At 41.8% G+C, this 11,995-nt stretch overlaps 1 protein-coding gene across 1 annotated transcript; it reads right to left on the reverse strand.

Annotated features, from left to right (window-relative positions):
- Window positions 1–9,320: 9,320 nt before the first annotated feature.
- LOC110879655 (probable galacturonosyltransferase 11) lies at window positions 9,321–11,655 on the reverse strand. The gene is made up of 2 exons (XM_022128165.2): window positions 11,122–11,655; window positions 9,321–10,948 (listed from the first exon to the last, which is right to left on the reverse strand). Exons 1-2 carry the CDS (start codon window positions 11,281–11,283, stop codon window positions 9,494–9,496), a joined length of 1,617 nt encoding a protein of 538 aa, XP_021983857.1. The 5' UTR covers window positions 11,284–11,655; the 3' UTR covers window positions 9,321–9,493.
- Between the last annotated feature and the right edge of the window lie 340 nt (window positions 11,656–11,995).

The raw sequence follows: 11,995 nt of genomic DNA on the forward strand, positions 1-11,995 counted from the left end.
ATAACGAGTTGAACTATGATACCTTCGTTCTTACCCGTCTCTCCGGCTTGGACATGAATCACCCAAGTCCGGCCGGTGAATGGTTCGGAATGTCGGTTTAGAGTTTAATCCGAAATCGGTGAACCTTGTTCATAAAACACGAATCTTGAACCTTTTATCCGTTTGAATGATTAGTTAGCCGGTTCAAGCTCCGTTTCTATCGGTTTGAAAGCATTGAGTGTAAAAGAGTTGAAAGAAAGTTGGAATCCTTCTTTCAATCCTTTACATTATGAAAATGTTTAGATCTATGATGGATCTCAACTTGTTTATGTGGAAATCGGTTAGATCTAAGCTAATCATAGTGGAATGAGGCCAAGACATGATGTTCTTCAAGAACACCATGATGACATCACCCAAGAACACTTAGATCTTGGTGATTTCACGGTTAGAATCCAAGTTTTGAAAGATAGAAAGGTGTAGAATCAAGTAATGATCAGAAACGTACAAGAATTAGAGTGAAAACTTACCGGGATTGAGAGAAATCTGAGAAAAGGTGAAGAAGATGGCTGGTTCGGTCAGAGCTTTCCAAAAATGGAAAGTATGACAATGACAACCCTATTTATAGGCTTCCAAAAGAGGAAAGTGGCAGCCGATCGGCTGGGAACTCCGATCGAGTGGGCTGCTCGATCGGCTGGCAAGGTGCTAGCCGATCGGCTGGCCTGTTCGATCAGGATGCTTCCTGTTCGATCCGCCACGCACTTCGAGTATTTTGCGACATTTTTCAATGTTTCGATTTCGATGGACGATGATATGAATACGATAGAGTTCCTAGTCAAATTACTTTTAATCCCAACCACTATATCTAACATACAATCTTCTATAAGTCACGTTTCAATGTCGGTTTCGATTGAGTTTAATTGCTTTTCGAGTTTCGATTCGATTTTCGATTGATTTGCTTGAATACCACACCAATCATAAAGTAAGCACGCACAAGTAACACATAAGGCACACACACGTAAAATAATACCACAATTCGCATGATTCGAGTCTCGAGTTCGATTGATTGTTAGATCGGTTTGATTACTGATTGATTAACTTTATCGCATTGTTACTTCCTATTATTCACAGTCGTACATCGGTTCGCGTTAAAACACATTCGATTACTTCGGTTCTGGCTGAATACAACACTTACTCCACATAATACAACTAAAACACAAAATCGACTATTTACAGTCAATGAAAGTCAAAGTTGACTTGGACTTTGACTTTGACTTTGACATTCGAAAACACAGGGTGTTACAATCAGTGAGGCAAAATACAAGAAAACCTTAGAGTAATATTACAACCAACACGTGGCTCAGCAAACCTTCAAGGAGGGCGAGTACGTCATGTGGGATAACGAGGCCAGTAGAGCGGAACCTTCAGGCAAATTGGGACCCAACTGGGAAGGCCCCTACATAGTCCAGGAAGACCTAGGCAAAGGGGCTTATCGCTTCTCCAGGCTCGATGGCATAGGGGTTCCACATAGCTGGAATGCCGCTCAGTTGAAAAGATGTTATATGTAGGCCCCCGACCCTAACGACGGGTTTGGTTATTTTCCTTTTTGAACAAGTGTAATCCATCATTGACAATGTCTCTTTTTCTTGTAAGTCATTGAGTTAATAAAAGTTACCTTTTTATTCTCTTTTATTACTTACATGTTCAATATCATTTACCATCGCATTCAAACTGCATATTATGGTACAAAAAGTTACCATCGCATTCAAACTGCATATAACGGTAAAAAGCGTCTCTGACATGAAATATTTTTCATGTATAAGTCAGATGACCAAAACTATACAGCGCTAAGAGTGGGTATCTTGGTAAGAGATACATTAACCACTACAAAAGATAGGTATTTTGGTAATAAATACATACAACTATCTTACAAAACCAAGTACTTGTCCCCATTGTTATACACCAACATATGGGAATACCAAAAAACGAACATGTTCTACTTATCTACATATCGGGGAACATTGTTAACACCTCTGCAGGGGTATGCAATGCCTCACCATAATACTCCAATGGATGAGGATCGATGATCAGATCATCAATATTCACCTCGTCTACCGAAGAAGCTGCCATCCTCCGATCACCAATTGGGCTTGCACATCGGCGGCCACTCTGGCGTCGTTCATATACCGCCCTATAACGTTGGACATACTCGGAGGGAAATGCTTGCATCAGGGTGTCGGCCGATAGGAGAGCCACACCTACTTCAGCCTTTGAAGGGCCATCATCTCCGATACTCTTGCAAGACCTGTTTATCCAGGGCATGGTATCACCGGAGTCAGTTTTCTTACCTCTGATCATCTCCTCCGTCACCGGATCCTGGAGATGAACCAGACCCTCCGCTGCGTCCAAATTTCGAAGTACGTCAGAAATTTTCCGATTACGACATTGTCGGCCCATTTCTTCAATTACCAAATTTGGAAAAAGAATGACATAATTTATAGAAGATTAAGAGGTCTGACAATGGTGACGACAGCAAAATTAATAACAAGGCATCATTACATGTCAAATCGCCACACTTAAGTAAAACGGTGGCGTCATCATCATGATAATCGCATTAATTATCTGACATAAATCAAGTGCTTACACGCACCCCAAACAAAACAGTGTTTTTACAAAATATCCAAGGAACAGTGTACATAACAAATAAAAAACACTCATTCCTCTCCAGATTCCTCCGCCATGTCCAGCATCTGGCATAAGGAGTCCACGCCGTCTTCGGCCACCTTGTCAACCAGCTCTGCATACGCGGGCAGTGGATCATTACAAGCCGCCTCAAGAGCATCCGCGATCTCCGCCTGTAGTTTGCCCCTATTCTCCTGGAACGCGGGAGTGGTCCTATCAGTTTGTTGGTAATTAAAATAACCCTGGTAGACGCCATCATGATGCCCTGACTGATAAGCGGCAGTAGACAAGCGGTCCAACAGAGTAACAAAGGACTCTGATTGGCGGAGATACTCGAAAGCCCCAACCAAGCCATTGGTTATCAACCAGTTCCTATCACCTTGTAAACTAGCCAGGCGGCTGGTCAGGCTATCCACTTCAGCGTTTGACTGATCCAAGACACTCTCCGCCTCTTTAAGGTGCGCCTGGTGGGAGGTTGAAGATTGAAAGAGCTGATTCTTCTCTGAAACGAGAGAGTCACACACCTGTTACAACTTTCTACGCTGCTCCTCCCGCTCCTCCAGCTCAACTTGTTTGGCTTGAGCTTTGGCATTAGACGCCTCTAACTCTACGGCGAGACCTTGGTACCTTTCCTGCACCTGAGACACAAAATCGGTGTCAATACAGAACTTTTCCATCTCACAGATAGCTCGGATCTCACCTTTTGAGCCTCAGTGACAACTTTACGTTCCAGCTCTTCCTGAACAGCCTTGGCGTAAGAAAGGACCCGATCCTTTTCCCCTATATCGTGGGCCCACAGTACCCTTTCCTCAGCAAGGTTGGCCGTTACACGTTGCAGATCCGCCTCTGCCTTGTTCTTCTTGGAGACAAACCGCCTCTCCCTGAGACCAGCAGCTTGGAGTTGGCTCTCCAAGCGATACTTTTCATCCATTAGCTCCTGAATGGTGATCCGCGCCTGGTGGAGGTCATTGTTATCATGCATCCACCGACGTCGGATTTCTGCCAACCTCCGAGGTTGACTTACTGCATCCACCATCGTTGCATTGATCAAGTTCTCATTATTCAACCTCTCTACATAGGCTGATTCAGCCGAGGGATATGCCCGCTCAACCTAGTGATGCACCACTGGGGGGAAAATCAATCTGGATGACTCTGCTATCTTCCACTTAGGTTCATAGTGTTTGTCCTGAACATTCGGATCCCAGCAAATGGTGGGAAGACAGAGATCATCACCCAAATGGGCCCTATCATGAACAAAACCACTGCTAGATCCCCCAGCGTCACTTGTAGTAGCATCCCTTGTACTTGTTGACTCACCAACAACAGAAGTTGTAGGCACCTCCTTCTTAGACGCAGAGAAAACACCAAAAGGAGAGTCAAACAGGGATACGGGGGTAGCGCTAGAAGAAAGCGATGTAGAAATGGGGCTGGTTGTCACAACCACAGCAGTTGTAAACACAGGCGGTAGCATAGAGGAGCTAACAGCAACAACACTCGCCTGGGATATAAGGTCTGAAAGGTTGGGACCGCCAGCAGCGGAAGATACAACATTCCCAGTTGTCAAGGGCACATAGGACACACCCTCAACTTGGGCCTCAGCAAAGGAACCTGTATCAAATCAGATGTTCAGAAAAACAAATAGGCTTTCAACTCCTACATTAACAAGTAAAATCACTCACCAGCGGGTAAGGCGTGAGCAGCCTTGATTGCTTGGAAAGAGGTCAAAGGAGGCATTATCCTGCGCTTTTTCTGTGCGCCGGTGGACTAACCAAACTAATAGGGGTAGAAAAAGCAGTAACACCCTCCGGGACTGCAGAAATACTAACCGCCATAGGTGCAGTAGTTGCCCCTGCGGTAACAATTTTCCTCCCGGTTATCTTCACCCGGGTTGGTTTCTTTGTCTCTGCAACAGAAACACTGCTCCCCCCACCGGGGTGAGTTTGAGACACATAAGCACTTGGGTCCGCTGGTACAGCGGGAAGCAGAAACTGTTCAAGATGGATTCTCAGCACATCGGGCTCCTGCTCCCCAATCACGCGATCAGCGGAAACCAATGTCGCGTACGAGGGGGATCAACAAAATCGAACAGGTTGACACATACCTTCATCAAGCCTTTGAAAGGCAGGGTACAATCGGCTATTACGCCACAACAAACTCATCCCCCCATCACCAGGGCCCCCTCCGGGATCACTATCCACTCGGAGGGGCGTTGGCTTAGCCTTTTAAACAGAGCATTCTCCACGTAAGCATCAGCAGGGGGACCTTCATCTTTAAACTTGTCCTTGGGCCCCATTTCCCTCCAATGCATCTCCCCGGGGATAACACTGGTATCAATGTAGAAGAACTTCTTTTTTCAGTCCTTATCCGTGGAACTAGCAGGGATGTCCCTCAGATAGGACACTCCAATGTCTCGTCGATTAATGGTGAAAAGAGGGATTTCCACATAAGAAGGAAAAAAGCCCTAAACACCATAATTTCGGGGATATGACCCAGGGCTATGCAAGCAAATTCGAAGTGACGAAGTTTAACTAACCCTAAAGGATGCATTTGAGAGATGTGGATTTGGTATTCGTCAAGAACGGACTTACAAAACTTGGTGATTGCCAACCGGAAATTGCAGAATTTGAAAAAATCACTGAACAAAGTGATTTTGCCCGTCTTCAACGGGGGAACGCCGTATCTGCCCTCGAGGGAAACACCGGATTCCATTCCGGTTTGATATCATACTCCTACACGAGATTGTTGAATGATATCGCTCCCCCTTTGCAAAGCAAAGCATCAGAGCTTGTTTGGGCAGAAGAAGATTCGCCAGTTTTGGAGGCCATTTTTGAAATCAAGAAAGTGAAGAAGTTACGAGCAAAGATGGAAATGGAAAAACCCTAAACGGGAAACCTATTTATAAGGGATAGCAACCTTTCGAATTCAAAAAAGGCAAACGGATGGGAACGCGTGTCAAAACAGGGGAGATACAACTGTCATCCTAATGATGACCCCAGTGTCACATCCTTTCACATCGCCGCCATTTTTCAAAAAGCAACGGTACTCCCACTCGAGAAACGTGCACTCAAAGGGGGTATTTTGACTTTTTCCTTTTTAGTCCGATCCCATGAAATTCATTTCATAACTTCGGACTGGGGGGACATGATGAGGTATGACCCGGAACGGCTAACCGGGCCCGGTCATTACCTATTATTTTATTATAAATATATAATTACACATGTTTATTCTAGAATGTTCCATTCTGCATGGATAAACCACGTAACCAAATCCCCAATCTTTTGGGAAGATCATGCAAATCCCTAACTTATCAGAGCCCATCCTAAGTTAGAGGAAACCCTAATGGTAAACTATAAATAGAGGTAAACATTAAAGGTATAGACATTCTGCTCTCGTTTACTCTCTCTCTCTCTCTCTCTATATATATATATATATATATATTCTTTACTCCCAAACCGAGACTTATTCTCACGCCGGAGGGTGGTTACAGGAATAACCCCATTCCTGTAACGAGTCCTAACGGTGTTCTGTTTTGCAGTCAGCTGTTCGGATCGCCAAGAGTTGAAGTCCTAGTCGGAGCCTACCGTTCAGGTTAGTGTTTCTTCATTGTGAGTGATGGAAGTCCATCACTAGTGGAGCGCCCCTACCCCTAACAGATGGTCCCAAAAGGGTCCATACTCTGAAACTCCATTGCAAAACAACTCGTAAGCTTCATCAAATAGAAGAGTTGGCAATTCTTTCGACCTAAGTTTACTAAAAAAATGCCACTTCGAAACAATTGTGTCTTTCAGATCCCTACACACTACACAAACTTGCATGTCGACGTAATCGACGTCGGTAACAAGCCATGCGCGAAGTGTGTTGGGAAGAGTCGAGGAATCGGGAGGTTGTCGAAGTTTGTTATCGGGTAATCAAGGAAAATATGGGTGTCAATGAAAGGGAAAGCGCTCTGTGGCCCGGTTCGAAGGAGAGGGTGGTCAGAAAGCTTGTAACGGTGGCAGTTAGCGGTGGCGAACATGAGAGCTTTAAGCCAGGTGGTGCCACACTTCATGAAAGCAGCAAGGAAGATATCGGTGGGTTGAGGAGTGAAGTGTTTGTGAATCAAAATAAAGGCCTTTGATCACTTCGATGCTTAACCAAAAACCCTTGTAGAGGAAAATGTGATGGACGATGGCCAAATTATCTTGAAATGAAAAACATGATGGCCAAATTCTATAGTCTGTAATCGTCTCTGTTTTTAAATGACAAATAATTTTTGACTAAAAAAATCTATAGAATAATAAACACATACACAAATAAATAAATAAATAAATAAATAAAGCCTTAATCCTTGTATGGTTCCAATAATTATCGTTTCTGTTTCGCTGGCCGTCATCTTTGTCATTGTTCGTAGCTACCTGAAGCGCCCTAGCATTTGTTTACTGATTTTATTCATCAAAGTCAACAAAACACGTCTAATGTTGATGTAGTGAAATATTAAGGTATGAGTTAACTGCGTGTTTCGTCCGGGAAAACATGAGTTAATTGTCACTTGTCCAATTATTCGATTCAATCTTAGATTTTTGGTCGGAATTGACATCTTCCAAGAATGATAGGGACGAAAATGGTACAAATTTAAAATTTGGTCTGGACTAGCATAATCGGACAAACCACAGGGACGAAACTGACAGTTAACTCGTTTATTTTATTGATTTTCCTTTGCACTGACTATTAGGGGCCCATGGTTTATTTTATTGATTTTCCTTTGCACTGACTATTAGGGGCCCATGGTTTATTTTATTAATTTTCCTTTGCTCTGATATTAGGGGGTGTTTGTTTTTAAGAAAAACCTCTTCTAACCTCTTATGTCTGCGCCACGCAGACCATGCGCGGACGTTTAGCTCTGCATACCGTTTGTTTTTTAGAAGACATTTCATTAAAAAATGTCTTCAAACCTCTGCGCGTCCTCTTCCCCACACAGACATGGTCGAATGTCTTCCCACCTCTTCCAACCCTCTGTCCATCCATGGATGCTTCCAACCCGAAATCGATCTGAAACGAACATGAAGATGAAATCAACGATCTGAAACGAACCTGAAATCGATCCTGAAGAACTTGGGAGAAATCGAACATGAAGATCTGGACGTTTCTTCGACGGCGACGAGAGGCGGAGGAGGTGGTGGTGAGTGTACGAAGGTGTTGTGGGTGGTGGCGTAGGGTGACGATGGTGATGATGATTGCGTTGGCGTACGGTGGTTGTTGGGTGTTTAGTTAGGGTTGGGGTTTTAGTGGTGGCGAAATTAGGGTTTCGGTGGAGGTGGTTGTGGGCGGTGGCGTAGGGGGTGACGATGATGATGTTGATTTCAATGGTGGTGGGTTGTTGTGAAGTAGATCGGTTGACATGGTGGGTGGGGATGGTGGCAGATGGTGTGGGTGGGGGAGGTGGGAGATATGGTGGTAGATGAAGCTGAGAGAAATGCTCTGTTTGCAGATGTGGGGTTTTAAAAAGAGGTGAGATAATCAAACATTTTTTATTACACTCTGCAGATATTTGGTCCACCTCTTCTCGTGCAGACGTTTGCAGATGTGATCCGCAGACTGCAGACCTTTTACATCTGAAAAAACAAACACCACCTTAGTGTCAGGGGTGTGCAAAGTAAAGTCGGTTATGAAGGCTTAACTATAATCATAATCGATGATCAATTAAGTATGATTCGGCTAATCATCAACTATGAATTGATTTCAATTAAGTTTGGTGAAGTTTTGCTTCTTAGCAGGTACACTGGAAACGTTGAGCTGAGGAACGTCTACACCATCATCTAGCCTAATTCTTGTTGTAGCAACAAATAAAATTAAAACAAATATTAATATTATGACTATTGTAACGAATGATTAATATCTGGTGTGTATATTTTATGCATTGGTGACGCTTGATATCTTGGGTGGATACGTTCTCCAATTGTTATATTATTTGTTAGTAAAATATTAGTACTTTAGTACAGACTATTGTAACGAATGATTAATATCTGGTGTGTATATTTTATGAATTGGTTACGTTTGATATCTTGGGTGAATACGCTCTCCAATTTGTTATATTATTTGTTAGTAAAATATTAGTACTTTAGTAGAGAATAAGGATAAGTGTAATAAAGTGGTTATCTTGAGGACCCAATAGGTTGATTTGATACAATGGTGACTTGACTTAAATTACATTAAATCCGTTTTTAACAGGGTTTAAATCATTGATCTAAAAGATAACGACATCTTATCTTTAATGGTTTTACTAATTGGACCAGTCCCCATCCTATATGGTGTGATAAATTTCACTAGGTACCTATTTCCATCAAAGTATCAAACATTGTCTTGTTCTTCTATCAATATGGCATATTTTATGAAACAAGAAAGATTTCGATGAAGCTATTTGGTGATAGACTTTTTGGAACATTTTCTTTTATGGCTGGACAATTAAAATAATTTATCAATCACATATTCTAATTATCATTTTAGTTTAATAAAATATATGAATATCGAAGTTTAATTGGGTCTCATCTTTGCTTTGATGGTATTGTGATAGTATAAATAATCTTATGACTAGTTCACATTATTGTGATCTAGGATTATTTAAAAGTAAAATTTTATTATATGCTATCTTGTGGATGATGATGATTCACAAGAAGAGGATCAACTTCATCAAAAAGGCAAACCAACAGTTTGGAATTTAATTATTACACAAAATTTGCTTGTATGGCTGGCAAAATGGATAAATAATACACTTTCTTTTATGGAAACATCTCTTCAAAAAAATAGAACAACTAAACAATACAAAACTTTTCTACACTTTCTCAACCTTCTAATCCCCTCATTTTGTGACACAATCAACAAGATAAGGGTGCGTTTGGTTCACGTACCGTTCCCATAACGGCTTGTACCTTCCAATCCCAAACTTTAACCACGGTTTCAGGTTCCCATTAAAGTGAACCACAGCTGCACTCTCTATAAGCCTGTTATCAATGTTCACATCATAACCCAACCCTAACACATGCCATCTTCGGTCAAGCGGCTCGGTCCTTCCATAAAACGCTAACAGACCCGCTGGCAACGTCCCTAACTTCCACAAACTTCCATCGCTGTTCTGTTCTTGCCAGTAATGGTACACGTCTGTCACATTAGCATTCCTCCAAGCTACAAGATCGAAAACATTCAAACCAAACGCCCACCCACAAGCCTGCGGGTCAAACTTGGAGCTCAAAACCGGATTTGTAAAGTTAAAATATTTATAAAACCGATGGAACGCTTCAAGACAAGTTTCGACAGCCCCGTTTACATTCCCGTGAAGATCCAACGAGAACAAAGGAGTCAGATCTTTTTGCACGATGACATCGTCATCAAGAAAGACGACCTTTTCAAGGTGAGGATAGATTTCAGGGATGTAAAACCGAAGATGGTTTAATAAAGATAGATACTTTGGATTTTCAAACTTTGGCTCATTGTTCAAATCTTTAGACCCTTCAATGTAATATCCCTGAAAGTCGGTTTCTGTTAGTTTTTTAACAATCGGTGAATAAGAAGCGTTTAACCAAGTAAAGTCTTCGACTTTTTGCACTTCGATCGTTGACCCTTTAAAGTCGTTACTAACAAACCAAGCTTGCATAGCTCCATAGTTGGGTTCATTTGTGACTATATGGAACACAAGCTGTTTCGGGTGGTCAGTGTTTGAGATGGTTGAGTTGACCACAGCTGAAACCGCAAGTAAATTATCTGAAAATACGCAGAAATGATAAAGATTATTGTCTACCAATCTCGGCGAGTTCTTGGTCTCATTTGTAACCTCGTGCAGCTCCTTCATCGTAAGCCAACTAGCCAACAGTTTAAGATTAACACAATGCAGATTCTTGGGAACCGATTCGGCCGCCAACTGTCCAAAAAACGTGCTTTGAACAGTGGCTGCATTCGCCCTTTCTTCAAGCGCTTGAATATGAGACTTCATGGTCATAATCGTGGTGGCAATATCGTAATGCGCATCCTGTGCTTTGAAAATCAGCGTCGACAAGCTTTTTATAAGTGGTTCCGCTTCGTTCTGTGTCATCGGGCTGTCTCTCATGGCGGCTTTCGAAAGAAGAAACTGACAACTTCTAATCTTTGAAGCTAACTCCCAAGCAAGATGATGATTGTTATGTTCTTTTGCAATAACTATATATGCTTTTGCAAGTGTCATCTGGTCTAATAACTGTCTAGCATATGAATTACTAGTTGTTGTCTCTTTGGTTAAATTTAATTTGTTTTGTGCAGATTGCAATGTTCCACCATTTCTCACCTGAAATCGATCCGAAATCGACTAAAGTTTTTATCTTTATCAATCTATAATAATAAGCTGCTTGAATACAAACATCTAATACACACATCTAAGAGGTCTAAAACTAGGGGTTTCGATAACAATTGAAATCAAAATATAAACTTTATAAAGCATAAGAAAGTAAAGAATGATACCAGTGTGGGATGTTGTGCAAGATCTTGATATTCTTGATTCTGTTTAAGAACCAATAGAATGAATCCAGCTGTACAGAATAATAATAAACCAAGAAGCACCCAGATCCAAACTGAAAACCTCCGTCGAGGCGGCCGCCGGAAGTCCGCCGCCCGCCGGCGCATCTTTTATTAAGATTCCCTTCCAATTCAGGATTCACTTCCACACATCAGCAACAAACAAGTAATGATTGATCTCCGATCCAAAACAATATCAAGAATCAGTGGCGTATGTTCAGTTGAATAGGGTATGAGTTGATTTGGGGATTTGTGGGGAGAGTGTGAGTTGTTTGTGTCGATTAAGAGGGAATTGGGGGCCAAATCCAAAACAGTTATTTCTAGGAAACTACTAACCAGATCATGTTTCTCTACCTTCACTGCCCTAAAAAGCCATGGGTTTTGACTTTTTCTTTTACCTTTAATGTAGTATGAACTATGAAGAGAAAAAAGAAAAACAAAACAAATGGACTACGAGACTAATGAATTTGGAATGTGTTAAGACATGTCACATGTGTAATTCAAAGGTAAATAACGTAAATCTTTTTTTATTTTGTGTGTATATTAAATTATACGTAATGGTCCACACCAAAGGGTGTGATACAATCTAAGCTAGAAACATGTTACTAGATTTTTTGTATATTAATTATATGATTAACTCGGGGATGAATATGCATTTTACCCGACTCATTCATCCTAGCAACCTCTAAGTCTGCACCTTCTCCTGCATTTCATCGTACAAAAATTACTTCCTTTCTCATCTACAATCTCTGGTCGGTGTGAGAGTTGCTACGCACGGGAAGTGCGGATAGTGTAAGAATGGTGCAAGAGGCTCTTCCAA

Source organism: Helianthus annuus, chromosome 9, assembly GCF_002127325.2.
Source record: "Helianthus annuus cultivar XRQ/B chromosome 9, HanXRQr2.0-SUNRISE, whole genome shotgun sequence".
Classification (NCBI taxonomy): domain Eukaryota; kingdom Viridiplantae; phylum Streptophyta; class Magnoliopsida; order Asterales; family Asteraceae; genus Helianthus; species Helianthus annuus.

Excerpts from the sequence above, each read along its gene's own strand:
- LOC110879655 (XM_022128165.2), bottom strand. The coding sequence starts at position 11,283 with ATGCGCCGGCGGGCGGCGGACTTCCGGCGGCCGCCTCGACGGAGGTTT. Across the intron at positions 10,949-11,121 it reads TTGCACAACATCCCACACTG|GTGAGAAATGGTGGAACATT; the intron begins GTATCATTCTTT and ends GATCGATTTCAG.